The 16,295-nt window shown below is 44.3% G+C and overlaps 1 protein-coding gene across 8 annotated transcripts in view; it reads left to right on the top strand.

Annotated features, from left to right (window-relative positions):
- Window positions 1–16,295, top strand: part of LOC100081717 (multidrug resistance-associated protein 1) — a 69,945-nt gene that overhangs the window by 16,116 nt on the left and 37,534 nt on the right. For 6 of the 8 annotated variants that reach the window (XM_029082273.2, XM_029082275.2, XM_029082276.2 and 3 more), the window contains 4 exons: window positions 8,142–8,203; window positions 12,334–12,484; window positions 13,333–13,475; window positions 16,042–16,219. In XM_029082273.2, the coding sequence (XP_028938106.1) occupies window positions 8,142–8,203; window positions 12,334–12,484; window positions 13,333–13,475; window positions 16,042–16,219 (534 nt within the window). Of the gene's footprint in view, window positions 1–3,913; window positions 3,995–8,141; window positions 8,204–12,333; window positions 12,485–13,332; window positions 13,476–16,041; window positions 16,220–16,295 lie in introns of those variants that run through there. The other 2 variants (XM_029082277.1, XM_029082271.2) reach the window with 2 other exon arrangements.

The following is a 16,295-nucleotide window of genomic DNA, read 5'->3' as shown; positions in this document are numbered from 1 at the left end:
TCAAGCAAATTGGGTTGGACACAGTTCCTGGGATATGCTTTGTTCTCACCCCGACACCATAGCTGGTTATCCTTTTTGGAGCTTCCTAAATCAACTGCAGAGCTGTTTATGTGGGTGTTGATTAATGGCAGGAAACCACGGGGTGATTTTTGGGGGCAAACCCTTCTGGGAGCACCTTCTGTGTCCAGACCCAATCTCTGACAATGGAGGAGCAGTCTGACCTAGTGGAAAGAACACGAGCCTGGGGGTGAGCGGGCCTGTGTTCTAATCCCGTCTCCACCGCTTATCTGCTGTGTGACCTTAGACAAGTCTCTTAACTTCTCTGTGTCTCAGTTGCCTTATCTGTAAAATAGGGATTCAAATTGTGAGCCGCGGGTGGGATGGGGACTATGTCCAACCTGATTATCTTGTATCTGCCCAAGTGCTTAGAACAGTGCTTAGCACATAATAAGCGCTTAACAAATACTTTAAAAAAAACCCTCCCTAATGATGGCTCTGGAAGTAGCTGCAAAGTGGGTGGCATCTCTCAAACCTGGACAGATGAGATAACAGGTTGGAGGAGATGGGCTGAAGTGGACGTGCGGTTGTTCATCTCCGGAAGTCTGAATTAGGTTTGTTCAGATATTTCTCAATTGTGTCCTGAAACCGCATATATGGTAACGCAGATCGGAAGATAAAATCTGAGAACATTCCAGGAAGAAAAACAGAGTAGCGATTGACTATTTTCCTGCCTGATATTAACCCTAGCCAGTCCCAGATCTGTTCATACTGAGGTGCCCGTAAAAATTGGGGCAAAATTGGGGTAGATCAGAGACGGTCCTTGGGTCCCACAAGGGGCTCAGAACGTAAGGCAGCAGGAGAGCAGATGCTTAATCTACTTGTCAGCTGTGTAGCTTTGGGCATCTTAATTTCTCTGCACCTCGGTTACCTATCCTGTAAAATGGGGATTAAGACTATGAGACCCACGTGGGTCTGAATATCTTGTATCTACTCCAGCGCTTAGAACAGAGCTGGGCACATAGTAAGCTCAACATGGCCTAGTGCAAGGAGCACGGGCTTGGAAGTCAGAGGTTGTGGATTCTAATCCCACCTCTGCCTCATATCTGCTGTGGGACTTTGGGCAAGTCACTTAACTTCCCTGTGCCTCAGTTACCTCATCTGTAAAATGGGGATCAAGATTGTAAACCCCATGAGGTCCAAGAACTGTGTCCAGTCCAGCCTGATTACTTAGCTTCTACCCCAGCACTTAGAACAGTGCTTGGCACAGAATAAGCACTTAACAAATACCACGATTATTATTATTATTAAGTGCTTAGAACAGTGCTTGGCACATAATAAACGCTTAACAAATACCACGATTATTATTATTGTTATTATTAAGAGCTTAGAACAGTGCTTGGCATATAGTAAACACTTAAAATACCACAATTATTATTAAGTGCATAGAACAGTGCCTGGCACAGTGAATGCTTAACAAATACCACAATTATTATTATTAAGCGCTTAGAACAGTGCTTGACACATAGTAAACACTTAACAAAATACCACAATTATTATTATTAAGTGCTTAGAACAGTGCTTGGCACATAGTAAACGCTTAACAAATACTACAAGTACATCCCCTTGATTCTATTTATTGCTACTGTTTTTGTCTGTCTCCCCCGATTTGACTGTAAACCCGTCAGTGGGCAGGGATTGTCTCTATTATACATTCCAAGCGCTTAGTACAGTGCTCTGCACATAGTAAGCGCTCAATAAATACTATTGAATGAAATACCACAATTATTATTATTATTAAGCCCTTGGAAGAGTGCTTGGCTCATAGTGAACACTTAAAATACCACAATTATTATTAAGTGCTTAGAACAGAGCTGGGAACATAGTAAACGCTTAACAAATACTACTATTATTATTAAGCGCTTAGAACAGTGCTTGGCGCATAGAGAACACTTAACAAATACCATAATTATTATTATTATTAAGCGCTTTGGACAGTGCTTGGCACACAGTTAACGCTTAACAAATACCATTATTATTATTAAGCGTTTAGAACAGTGCTTGGCACACAGTAAACGCTTAACAAACACCGCAATTATTATTATCATTATCGTTTTGTAGATGAGGTTAGTACAGTGCTATGCGCCTAGTACAGTGACCTGCATATCGTAAGCGCTCAATAAAAACGATCGAATGAGTGAATGAATGAAAGTGAGGCACGGAGAAGGAAAGTGACTTATCCAAGGTCACACGGTGGGCACGTGCCACTTGTCAGCTGTGTGACTGTGGGCAAGTCACTTCACTTCTCTGGGCCTCAGTTCCCTCATCTGTAAAAGGGGGATGAAGACTCTGAGCCTCACGTGGGACAACCCGATGACCCTGTGTCTCCCCCCCCCCCCCCCCCCCGTTTAGAACAGTGCTCTGCACATAGTAAGCGCTTAACAAATACCAACATTAACAGCGTGGCTCAGTGGAAAGAGCACGGGCTTGGGAGTCAGAGATCATGGGTTCAAATCACGGTTTTGCCACTTGTCAGCTGTGTGACTTTGGGCAAGTCACTTAACTTCTCTGTGCCTCAGTTACCTACCTCATCTGTAAAATGGGGATGAAGACTGTGAGCCTCACATGGGACAACCTGATGACCCTGTATCTCCCCCTAGCGCTTAGAACAGTGCTCTGCACATAGTAAGCACTTAACAAATCCCGTTATTATTATTATTTATTGCCATTGTTTTAATGAGATGTACATCCCCTTGATTCTATTTATTGCTATTGTTTATTGTCCGTCTGTCTCCCCCGATTAGACTGTGAGCCCGTTTTTGGGCAGGGATTGTCTCTATCTGTTGCCGATTTGTCCATTCCAAGCGCTTAGTCCAGTGCTCTGCACATAGTTAGCACTCCATAAATACTATTCAGCGTGGCTTAATGGAAAGAGCCCGGCCATGGGAGTCAGAGGTCATGGGTTCGAATTCCCGCTCTGCCACTTGGCAGCTGTGAGACTGTGGGCGAGTCACTTCACTTCTCTGGGCCTCAGTTCCCTCATCTGTAAAATGGGGATTAAGACATGTGGGATAACCTGATGACCCTGTATCTCCCCCAGCGTTTAGAACACTGCTCTGCACATAATACACGCTTAACAAACACCAACATTATTAGAGAAGCAGCGTGGCACAGTGGAAAGAGCCCGGGCTTAGGAGTCAGAGGTCATGGGTTCGAATCCCAGCTCTGCCGCTTGCCAGCTGGGTGACTGTGGGCAAGTCACTTAACTGCTCTGTGCCTCAGCTACCTCATCTGTAAAATGGGGATTAAGCGTGAGCCTCACGTGGGACAACCTGATTACCCTGTATCTACCCCAGCGCTTAGAACAGTGCTCGACACATAGTAAGCGCTTAACAAATACCAACATTATTATTCTCTGTGCCTCAGTTACCTCATCTGTACAATGGGGATTAAAACTGTGAGCCCCACGTGGGACAATCTGATCTCCTTGTATCCACCAGCGCTTAGAACAGTGCTTGCACATAGTAAGCGCTTAACAAATACCAACATAATTATTTTCTGTGCCTCAGTTACCTCATCTATAAAATGGGGATTAAAACTGGGAGCCCCACGTGGGACAACCTGATCTCCTTGTACCCACCAGCGCTTAGAACAGTGCTTTGCACATAGTAAGCGCTTAACAAATACCACCATAGTGAATGAATTATTATCTATTATTTGGCGTTTTGATCCAGGGAGAGCAAGGCCCCGGGAGAGATGGGCGGGGCCAGGGGAGAAGTGGGCGTGGTTTAGGGCGAAGGGGCGGGGTTTGGAGGAGGGGAGGCTCCGCCCCTCGGCTCCTCGACCAATGAGGACATCGGTGGCCGCGCTGCCATTGGTCGGCAAGGAGGTGGGCGGGGCCAGACCCCGCCCGTCCAGTCCTGGTGGCCCGAGCCCTAGGACCGGCCGCAGCGGCGGCCAGCGAACCATGTCCCCCTTGCCTGGGGGCCACCACAAGGTAATAATAATAATAATAATAATAATGATGATGATGATATTTGTTAGGCGCTTACTCTGTGCAGAGCACTGTTCTAAGCGCTGGGGTAGACACAGGGTCATCAGATGGTCCCACATGAGGCCCACCGTCACCCAGCTGACAAGTGGCAGAGTCGGGATTCGAACCCATGCCCTCTGACTCCTAAGCCCGGGCTCTTTCCCCTGAGCCACGCTGTTTCTCTAAAAGCCCCCTGGCCCTGGGAATCGTCATAATCGTCCTGCTTTCTTAATAATAATAATAATGTTTATTAAGCGCTTACTATGTGCCAAGCACTTTTCTAACCGCTGGGGGTGGGATACAAGGTCATTAATTCATACAAGCGTACTTATTGAGCGCTTACTATGTGCAGAGCACTGTTCTAAGCGCTGGGGGTGGGGTACAAGGTCATTCATACAATCGTACTTATTGAGCGCTTACTATGTGCAGAGCACTGTTGTAAGCGCTGGGGGTGGGATACAAGGTCATTCATTCATACAATCGTACTTATTGAGCGCTCACTATGTGCAGAGCACTGGACTAAGCGCTTGGAATGGACAGTTCGGCAACAGAGACAATCCCTGCCCGACAACGTGCTCACAGTCTGATCGGGGGAAACAGACGGACAAGCAACTTAATCACGATAAATTCATTCATTCAGTAGTATTTAGTGAGCGCTTACTATGTGCAGAGCACTGGACTAAGCGCTTGGAATGGACAGTTCGGCAACAGATAGAGACAATCCCTGCCCATTGACAGGCTCACAGTCTAATCGGGGGAGACAGACGGACAAAAGCAGCGTGGCTCAGTGGAAAGAGCACGGGCTGGGGAATCAGAGGTCATGGATTCGAATCCCTGCTCTGCCACTTGTCAGCTTTGTGACTGTGGGCAAGTCACTTCACTTCTCTGGGCCTCAGTTCCCTCATCTGTCAAAGAGGGATTAAGACTGTGAGCCTCACGTGGGACAACCTGATTACCCTGTATCTACCCCAGTGCTTAGAACAGTGCTCTGCACATAGTAAGGGCTTAACAAATACCGACATTATTATTATTATCAGACTGTCCCACGTGGGGCTGACAGTCTTCATCCCCATTTTACACACGAGGGAACTGAGGCCCAGAGAAGTGAAGGGACTAGCCCAAAGTCACCCAGCATGGAGGCAGCAGAGTGGGATTAATAAATAATGTTGATATTAAGCGTTTACTATGTGCCAAGCGCAGTTCTAAGCTCTGGGCCGGGGGTGGGGATACAAGGTGATCAGACTGTCCCACGTGGGGCTGACAGTCTTCATTCGCATTTTATAGATGAGGGAACTGAGGCACAGAGGAGTTAAGTGACTTGCCCAAAGTCACCCAGCAAGGAGGCGGCAGAGTGGGATTAATAAATAATGTTGGTATTTGTTAAGCGCTTACTCTGTGCTGGGCACCATACTAAACGCTGGGGCGGAGGCAAGCCAAGCGGGTTGGACGCGGTCCCTGTCCCACATGGGGCACCCAGACTCCATCCCATTTTAATAATAATAATGTTGGTATTTGTTAAGTGCTTACTATGTGCCGAGCACTGTTCTAAGCGCTGGGGTAGACACAGGGGAATCAGGATGTCCCACGTGGGGCTCACACTCTTAATCCCCATTTTACAGATGAGGTAACTGAGGCACAGAGAAGTTAAGAGAGATGAGGTCACTGAGGCACGGGGAAGTGAAGTGACTTGCCCAAGATCACCTAGCAGGAAAGCAGCAGAGCGGGATTAATAAATGATGTTGGTATTTAAGTGCTTACTATGTGCCAAGCACTTTTCTAAGCGCTGGGGTGGATACAAGGTAATCAGGTTGTCCCACGTAGGGCTCACAGCCTTCATCTCCATTTCTACAGATGAGGTAACTGAGGAACAGAGAAGCTAAGTGACTTGCCCAAGGTCACACAGCTGACAAAAAGCAGAGCCGGGATTAATAATAATGTTGGTATTTTTTAAGTGCTTACTATGTGCAGAGCACTGTTCTAAGCGCTGGGGTAGATACAGGGTAATCAGGTTGTCCCACGTGAGGTTCACAGTCTTAATCCCCATTTTACAGATGAGGTAACTGAGGCACAGAGAAGTTCAGTGACTTGCCCACAGTTACACAGCTGACAAGTGGCAGAGTCGGGATTCGAACCCACAACCTTCTGATCCCCAGGCCAGGGGGAGGGGGGACGCCCCCTTTCCAATCCCAGCCGGGTCCCGGGTTGGGGCGGTCTTTGGCCAAGCTCTCCTTCCTCCCCAACCCGGTTCCTGTTTCCCAGTTCCTTCTCTCCCCTAAACTCCACCCAGGTTGACAACCCCCACCCCCACCCCCAGGGCAAAGCCAGGAGAAGATAATCAGCCAATCAGTAATAATAATAGCAATAATGATGGTATTTTTTTAAGCGTTTACTATGTGCCAGGCAATGTACTAAGCGCTGGGGTAGATACAAGGTAATCAGGTTGTACCAAGTGGGGCTCACAGGCTTCATCCCCATTTTACAGATGTTAACTGAGGCCTAGAGAAGTTAAGTGGCTTGCCCAAAGTCACACAGCTGAGAAGTGGCAGAGCTGGAATTTGAACCCATGGCCTCTGACTCCCAAGCCCATGATCTTTCCATTAAGCCATGTTGCTTCTCCAACAATAATAATGGTATTTTTTAAGCGCTCACTATGTGCCAGGCACTGTACTAAGTGCTGGGGTGGATACAAGTTTATTACAGTGCCTGGCACATAGTAAGCACTGGGGTGGATACAAGCAATTGGGTTGGACACAGTCCCTGTCCCACGTGGGGTGCCTGGTCTCCATCCCCATTTTAGAGATGAGGTCACTGAGGCACAGGGAAGTGAAATTACTTGTCCAAGGTCACCCAGCAGGGAGGCAGCAGGGGGGGGATTAGAACCCATGACCTTTGGATCCCCAGGCCCGTGCTCTTTCCACTCTGCCTTGCTGTTTCTTGTGCATCCCCGGGGAGGAGGTGGGAGGACGTCCCTTTTCCAATCCCAGAATGGCCCTGAGTTGGGGAGGTCTTTGGCCAAAATCTCCTTCCTCCCCAACCTGATTCCTATTTCCCAGTTCCTTCTCTTTCCTAAACTCCACCCAGGTTGACACCCCCCCTCCCCCCACAAAGCCAGGAGAAGATAATCAGCCAATCAGTAATAATAATAGCAATAATAGTGGTATTTTTTAAGCACTCACTATGTGCCAGGCACTGTACTAAGCGCTGGGGTGGATACAAGTTTAGTACAGTGCCTGGCACATAGTAAGCGTGGGGTGGATACAGTTGGGTTGGACACAGTCCCTGTTCCACATGGGACTCAGTCTCAATCCTTATTTTACAGGAGGTCCCTGAGGCCCAGTGAAATGACTTATTCAAGGTAACACAGCCACAGCAGAGAAGGGGCAGAGCTGGAATTAGTTTCCAGCCCACAAGCTCCCTATAGATCATAAGCTTCTACCTCTAGACTGTAAATTCATTGTGTGCAGGGAACATATCTACCTATTCAGTTATATTGTTCTCTCCCAATCACTTAGTCAAGTGTTGTGCATACAGTAAACACTCATTGTATAAGCTTGACTGGTGGACTGAAGGAGTTTACACTTTAGAGAGGCAGGCAAACATTAAAATAAAACTAAAGATAAGCATATGGTGTGCTGTTGGGATGAGGGTAGGGTGAATATCAAATGCTCAAAGGATACAGATCCAAGTACATAGCTGATATAGGGAGAAAGCGAGAGAGTAAAAAGAGAGAAAGAAATGAAGCATGAGTAGGGAAAGGCTTCTTGGAGGAAATATGACTTTAGTAAGACAGAAGGGGAGAGCAGTGGTCTGTCTGATATGAAGGGGGAGAGAATTCCAAGCCAGAGTTAGTAGCCACGGAGTCCCAGATTTTCTGTTGGATCACAAAACCTTTTACTATAGCCCAGGGTGTGGATATATGTTCAGAATTTAGTGCCTCCATGTTAAAGACTTAGTGTTCAACAAAAATTAAAATACATATAAAATTTCCAGGTTTTACATGTAAAGATTTGTGAACAAATACCTTTGTTTACTACATAAAATGTTTCAAATGTAATTCAGATGGTTTATTTCCTACACTGATACTTATATGCATATTGCGTTTATGTTTTAGAAATATAGTCCAGAAAAACAAGCATCCTTCTTCAGTAAGGTGACCTATTCCTGGTTTAGCAGGTAGGAATTTAACAATTGCATTTGTTGGCATTTCCACTGTAGCATTTTAAAAATTCAGCCATACCTACATTGTGTACTCTGATCTTGTTGCATAATTTGGCATAAAAGGGTCTGAAATTCATTAGAAGAGGCTTTCAAAGTTTATTGTAATGACACATTACAGGCTGCTAAAGCTCTCCTGGTATTAAATTGCATTTTCATATTGTTTGCATTGTCGTTGGGAAGGTTATAGGCAGTGATTTCCCAAAAGCCCACTGGGCTGAGGGCTGTGTGCTTGGGAGCTGGCTAAAGGCTAAGGCCTTGAAACCATTGTTCCCAGGCCTCACCCCTTCCTATGAATGGCAAAACCTCTGAGGGAGGAGACTCAGAGGAGATCACCCTGCCTCTTTCCTCCCTGCCTGGCTGTTCAGGGATTTGCTGGTTCAGGACAGGTGGCTCTTCAAAGCCTTTAACTGTGGTATTTGTTAAGCACTTACCTAGCACTGTGGTAAATGTGGGTTAGATTGAATCCAATCTAATCTGGTCAGGCACAGTGCCTGTCCCATATGAGTCACCCAATCTGAAGGTAGAGGATGGGTGCTTCATTCCCGTTTTACAGATGAGGAAAATGAGATACAGAGAACTCCTGTGTGACATACCCCAGTTTACCCAAGAGGCAAGTGGTGGAGCTGGGATTAGAACCCAGATCTCCTGAATCCTAGGCCTGTTCTTTTTCCACTTGGCTACTCTGTTTTAGATGGGGAGGAACTACTTGCCATTATATTTGAGCTGCTTCTTTAATTGCCTCCTTCCTAGACCAAGCTCAGGAAAGTGTTAGACTCCAGAACCAAAATCCCAGGGCTCAACCCAATAGATGGAGCAGGGAGAAGTTGTTCCTCTTCTCAGTAGGACACCCGATTGCCAATTTGCCCAGCCTAAATCCCAAATGCCAGCCCTCTTCTTCTTAATAGAGTCAGAGGGCACTGGCTCTTGATGTTTATGTTGACCCATGATGCCTGAACCTCAGATAACATGACACCTGCTTGGCAACATTCTAGCCATATGTTGTCTCTGGCCAGGTACTTTCTGTTTCTATATTTCACATTTCCCACTCTGTTTTCAACACAACCTCTTCCCAAATTGTGAGCCCGGCTTAAGTTATGCTCTTGGCCGAATTTGACTTGCCCTGTCAAATTCATGTCACCAGAATTTTATACCTGTTTTCCTTCCCTTTGTCGATTCTATGCACATCCTGTCTCCACTGCCACCTTTCAATGCCACTGGAATCCTCTGCACCAGTCCTGTAGCGGTTTCACCTCTTTTCAAGAATGCCTGCATCTAACTGATCCTCTTCCTTTCTGTCACGACTCTCGACTTTTTTTTTTAAATCTAGACTCTTCAGTCATTTCAGATTACCATTCTTCACTTTTTCCCTCCACTTCCTTGTATATCTGGCTTGTCATCATTTTCCCTGTCACCTCCTGAACGCTTTCTTTCTTGAGGTGCTGGCACTTGCAGCAGTTGGGCCACTGGTTCTCTTCTAGATTTCTGGCCTCATGCCTTCTCCATACCAGAATCTTTGGTCTCTCTTACATATCTTCATATGCTTCCTGTCACAAGCTGGCCGTCACGCGTTCTTCCGCTGGGGCTCTGACGGTGCTTTGCGGAAAAACTAGTCTTGCAGTAGGATTTCAAGCACCGTCTGGCCTGTGGAAATACTTCTTGTCCCACAGTGGTCTCTGGCCCCACCCACATTTAAAATAGTAACAGTTGTCAGGCTTGAGTCAGGCCTTCCCTGACTAAGCCTTCCTTTCTTCTCCCACTCCCTTCCATGTCGCCCAGACTTGCTCCCTTTATTCATTCCAGTCTCAGCCCCACATCACTTATGTACATATCTGCAATTTATTTACATTAATGTCCATCTCCCCTTCTAGACTGTAAGCTCATCATGGGCGGGGAATGTGTCTGTTTATTGTTATACTGTACTCTCCCTAGCGCTTGGCACAGTACTCTGCGCACGGTAAGTGCTCGGTAAATACAATTGACTGACTGACTTGTGGTACTTGTTAAATGATCACTGTGAGCCCAGCACTATCCTAAGTGCTGAGGTAGATGCGGGATATACAGATCAAACACAGTCCCTGTCCCACAATCCATCCCCACAACTCCTTCTACCAATCTTTTTTACCCGCTTCATTGCCAGGCTGAGAGGCCATGAGTTTCTGCTTGTAGCAAGCATAGACACGTGTCTGTGAAAATCAAACCAAAGAGGAAATAGAAAGGAGAAGCAAAATATTCTAAGCTAGCAATAATGTTCGGTCTACCCTCACCTCTGCCCTTATCTCTCCACTTGTGCCCCTCTCCTGATCACTACATTCAGGACAAAATCCTCTTTAAAATGGTGGGAAGCATCATCGGGTCCAAAACCTTGCCGATGCTGGACCATGCATCTTGAGTGTCTCTGTGAGATTCAAAAATCAGGGGTCACCAGCCCATATAAACTCAAACTGCTAGATTATGCACAGTCCTCTCCCCTCTAAATGCCGAGTCGGTGGACGTATTCAAAATACTTTTGGGAAAATCAATGCAATGTTTCTTTGAAAATGAATGTGCATTGTATGGAAGGGAACAGAAGGATTTGACATAACACAATCACATTTACTGCTTGATATTTTTAAAAAGTGCATTGTCGGAAGACTTCCAATGCATTAAAGCCAACTGAAACTGAATACTGAAGGTCCTTTGCTTATTACATTTAAGTCTTTTTTAGGCATAAATCATGGGGGAGCACATTTTATTCATGTTTCCTTATAACATAAGTGGAATCAGAACCCTGTGACTGTTCTGGTGACTGGAGGGATTTTTCCAGTCTCTCTCTACCTTCCTAAACTATCAATGTTGTATTTATTGAGTGCCTACCATGGGCAGAGCACTACACTAAGTACTTGGAAACATGCAGTAGAGTCAGAAGACACAATTCTTAACCTTCAGGTGGGTACAATCCCAGCTTTTGTTGCAGTATCCTGCAGATGGGCTCAGTCTAACTGCAGGAGACCCGAGCAGGGGTGGGATGACTCAGGTCTGTGGAAATCACCTGGGATGGAAAAGGAAACTGAGACACTGCAGGTGCCTTTTCAATGTCTGAGCTGGTCTGAGCCCTCGCTCCTTGACCCAAGAGGGAGGTTAAATTTTGGGTCTAGCTGTGCAAAATGGCCGTAGTCTTTGGCAGCAGAGCAACTTTGGCCATAGGCATGAGTTTGCTAATGGACTTGTTGGGCCTCAAAATATATTGTCCCTTTGAGAAAATTGTAAAATATTTTCTACTGACTGGAGACAGTCTAGGAGCAGAGTGGCAAGCCCTTTCTTTCCAGTCCATCTCTGCTCTCCCACCTGGCTGCAAGACAACTGTATCCTCCATCGTTTTACCCATCAGACTAAGCAGCGGAACACTGGAACTCTGCTAATTTTTGAGCACTTATTGAGTGTTCAAAGTGAAGCACTGCACTAAGCTCTTGAGAGAGTGTACTCTCCCAGAATCAACCAATCAATGGTATTTATTCTGTGGGCAGATCACTGTACTAAGCTCTTGGAAAAGTACAGTGCAGTAGAGTTGATAGTCATATTCTCTACCCTCAAGGAGCTTACATCAAGGAGAAGGCCAACAAATACAAATGATTTACAAATAGTGAGAGCAGAAGGAAGAACAAGGATAGACCAGGTAGTTGTACAACTATATTAGTGTCTTGCAGGGGTTGGGGTAGGGATGGGGGTGGGGAAGGAAATGGAAAAATGCCTTTTGAATTGTTTGTTACCTCAGGCTGGCTTCCTTACCTCTCGGCTTGAGAGACTTGAAAGCTCCATCTAGAATTTCCCAGTCATGTCAAAATCAGTCCTCTGTTGGTGTTCAAGAATGGTGCGAAGCTCTTCAGCCCAAGTTTCCACTGGTTTTTTTCTGTGCCAAAGACAAAGTGGACTATGCAGAATTTGGATGGCAATAGGACATCACAACCTTTAATTTTGCCTGATGTTTATGATTTAGGCAGTGGCATTTTACTTTGGTTACAAACTAACCCCACGTTGCCAGTGAAGCCCAAGTTGATTGGTACTGAATTTTAAAATTTAATTTGACCTGATGCTTCCCTCCTTTCTAGAATAATAATCCTTGGCTATACAAAGCCCCTGGAACGCGAGGACCTGTTTGAACTCAATGAAAGTGACTCACCTTACACAATAGGCCCCATCTTTGAAAAGCAGTGGAGGAAGGAAGTGTTTAAAAGCAATGAGAAGCAAAAGGTGAAGCTGGTGAGATTTTTTTTTTTAAATCACATTCTAAGAATCTACAAGAAACCTTGCAACAAACACATGTATGTGAAATATCAAGTTCTTGAAATTAGCAGTTTCTGGATATTTCAGTAAGAAATAATAGTTTAGTGTCCAAGCCAAGGTCATCCAAGTGGGATAATTAATGCAACAGGACCGAATAAAGATCTGTTCTGTAGGGACTACAGTTACCTAGCCCATAAAAAAGATGAGTTAAAAATGTAAATCTGGAATTACATCCCTCTCACTGTCTATTTGATAGCACAGACTTGCAGAAAAGTTCAGCAAGTGTGTCTCAAAAATTGCTCCCAAATTTTTCTACCTCCTTTTCCACACTAACTAAAGCTGTCAAAATCATGCTTCTAGTAATAGTGAGCAAAAGACCTGCAGTGCCTGGGTGGTGACTTATCTTTTTCCATTATTTTAAAACTTCTTTGCCCATAACCTAATTATTTTAGATTGTGGCCTACTTCATTAGGTCTGTAGATCCACTTATATTTATAAGAAAGCAAAATATGTCATTTATTAAGCCCTTATTCTCTGTTAAGCACTGGGGTAGCTATAAGGTTATGAGATTGGCAATGCACACTGGCCCAGATGGGTTGACAACAGATCTTATGCCCATTTTACAGATGAGGAAACTGACATCCAGAGAAGTTAAGTGTCTAGCCCAAGATCAACCAATAGGGTAGTGAGGAAGCTGGGACTTAAATCTTGGTCTCTTGACTCCTAAACAAAGGTGTTTTATATAGACCGTTCAACTTTTAATTGGCTGAACATCAAAGAAACAGTCTTCCCTGACTTTTGTGTTTCATCCTGAAATCCACTAGGTTTCTCTTGGCAAGGGGACAGCCATCAGGAAACCATCTTTGCTTTCTGCACTGTGGACCACCTTCAGAGTTTTACTCACCCAAGTTGCTCTTTTCAAAGTGTTTGCTGATATTCTCTCCTTCACTAGTCCACTCATAATGAAGTAAGTTGAACTGTGCTTTACTTTTTCTTAATCAATAAAGCAGTGTTTACCCATTCTCCTAAATGATAAGAATGATGCTGAAAAAAATCTCTTAACATTAAGAGATTTATTTAGGGCACATGGATGATCTTCTAGGGAACATGGCATATTTAAAAAATAGTATTTAAGTATTTACTATGTGCCAATCACAGTACTAAGCGCTGGGCTAGATACAAGATAGGTTGTACACAGTTCCTATCGCATATTGGGTTCATAGTCTCAATCCCCATTTTACAGATGAGGTACCTGAGGCACAGAGAAGTGAAGTGACTTGTCTAAGGTCACACAGCAGACAAGTGGCAGAGTTGGAGTGGAACTCAAGTCCTTTGACTCCTAGGTCCATGGTATTTTCACTCAGCTACACTGCTTCTGCTAATTCTGTTGTATTGTACTTTCCCAAGTGCTTAGTATAGTGCACTGCACATAGTAAGTGGTCAATAAATACCGTTGATGATGATGATGATGATAATACCTGGAGTCTGCAAAAATAAGCACTAGAATTTTGAAATATGTTTAGAAATTAATTTAATTTCTTCAACTTACACTATGTTCTAGATTTTCAGGTCCTGAATTTCACCAGAAAATAATAGGGGAAAAGCTAGATTCTGTAGAAGCATGGCATCATTCTCATTGTCATATTTCTTTTCAGGAAATTGCAGCTCACTTGTAACTATCAATTGCATAAATATGACAAAGAGGAATTTGGGCAAAAGTAAAAACATTTATTTGCCTATGGTCCCTTTTCATTTATTTTAATGAAGTGGTGAGTTTTTAGAATTCACAGGAACCATTCTATTCACACTGGCTAACTGAGCCCGGGTGGTCATCAGTGACTCAGGGGCTAAAGGGCTGGAAATATCAAGGGGGTTTCCACTGGTACCAGCCCAGAAATTAGCTCTGTTCAGTATCTTTATAGGTGGTCTGGATAAAGGAATCGGCAGCACATCCTTCAGATCTGCAAATGAAGTTAAATTAGGGTAGGCTTACTAAAGCATTAGGAAACAGGAAGAAAATTCAGAATGACTTAGGTAAATAGAGAAAAGAAATCCTACAGGGGAATGCCTTTAGAAGTGAAAATCAAACACTCAGATTCTGGATGGGAGCAGTTGGCTAATAATAATAATGGTATTCAGTATTTACTACTTGTCAAGCTCCCAAACTCTGTTGTAAGCACTGGGGTACAGTTAATTAGGTCATGCGCAGTTCCTGTCCCACGTGGGGCTCACAATCTAATTAGGAGGGAGAACAGATGTTGGATCCCCATTTTACAAATGAAGAAACTGAGGCCCAGAGAAGTTAATGATTTACCCAAGATCACACAGCAGAGAAAGGACAGAGCTGGGATTAGGAATGAGGTCCTCTGATACCTAGGTCTGTGCTGTTTCAATTCGGCCATGCTGCTTCTGTAGGAAAAGAAGATAATTACAGAAATTAGTGCTTAGGAAATGGATATATTCTGTAGGATGTGTTCACAAGGTACCTAAGTGACCCTCATATGAACAGAGGCCCCTGGGGAGCCCAGCCTGCTGCCCACTGACACCAGCTTTTTATTTTTATTTTTTTTCAGACATGGGGGCTTGGTCCATACCATCAATTAATCAATGGTATTTATTGAGTGCTTACTTTGTGTAGAGCACTGTAATAAGTTCTTGGGAGAGCACACTGCTCTCTAGACTGTAAGCTCATTATGGGTAGGGACTATGTCTTCCAACTCTGTTGTATTGTATTCTCCCAAGCACTTAGCACAGTGCTTTGCACACAGTAAATATGTGCAATAAATATGATTGATTAATATAGTACAGTCGTTACAATGTACAGTAGTTGCAACTCAGCTCATGAACTGTTTTATGTCACAAAATAAGAACGCAAAATAAGGGTATTTACTTACTTCATCTCAGTAATGAAAGTACCTTATTCATGTAGGGCCCAGTGGTTGAATTATTCCAGACATCAGGTTCTTTGAGTTATGATATTGTTTCTGACACTGAACCAGTGTGGTGCTGGATTGAGAGATTTCTCTCTATGGAGGCACTTCCCTTTGATGACATTTCATCAGGTGACCAGGAGGAGACAGCAAGGATAATCTTCACAACAGGCTTGGAATACTTCAATATTTCAACCAAAAGATTGGGCATAGAAGAGTGGCACAGGAGTACAGCACTCAGGGCTGGACATTTTTTGTCATTTTTTCATAAAAATCCTGTCCCAGCAATAGGACAAAAGTGTCTTTGGGTAGATTGGTGCATGAGGGTTTTGCAGCTGTGTTGTTGTCTGGGTTTCTGTTCCAGGGGAGGTTAATGGAAAGATCACTGGATGATTTTACAATAAGATTGTAGGGCAACTAATTAAATGAAAAGAAAATAATTCCTTGGGAGGACAGACTGGGGGTGGAAGAGCTGTTTAAATTGAGCCTGAGAACAGGTGCAGAATTATATATTGGGTGGCAATACCTTTTAAGTGGTAGTTATTTATGAACATAAAACAATTTTTCTACTTTAACCTCCCCTTCTGTTTACACAACTTTCAGACAGATGATCATTTTGGTTGAAAATCGCTCCGACTTAGGTTGGATTGGATGCAGCTATGCGGTTGCTCTTTTTGCAGTGGCCATTTTGCAAACCCTGGTCCTTCAGTTATATCAACGCTTTAACATCCTTACCTCTGCAAAAATCAAAACCGCTGTAATTGGATTGATCTACAAAAAGGTATCCACCCTTCCAAAGAAGTCTCTTTTCAGAATGGAGCTATTTATTGATGTGCTAATCAAAGCCGTTCGATGGG

The sequence above is a fragment of the Ornithorhynchus anatinus genome, chromosome 17 (assembly GCF_004115215.2).
Source record: "Ornithorhynchus anatinus isolate Pmale09 chromosome 17, mOrnAna1.pri.v4, whole genome shotgun sequence".
Classification (NCBI taxonomy): Eukaryota; Metazoa; Chordata; class Mammalia; order Monotremata; family Ornithorhynchidae; genus Ornithorhynchus; species Ornithorhynchus anatinus.
This window is presented reverse-complemented; position numbering and strand designations above follow the sequence as displayed.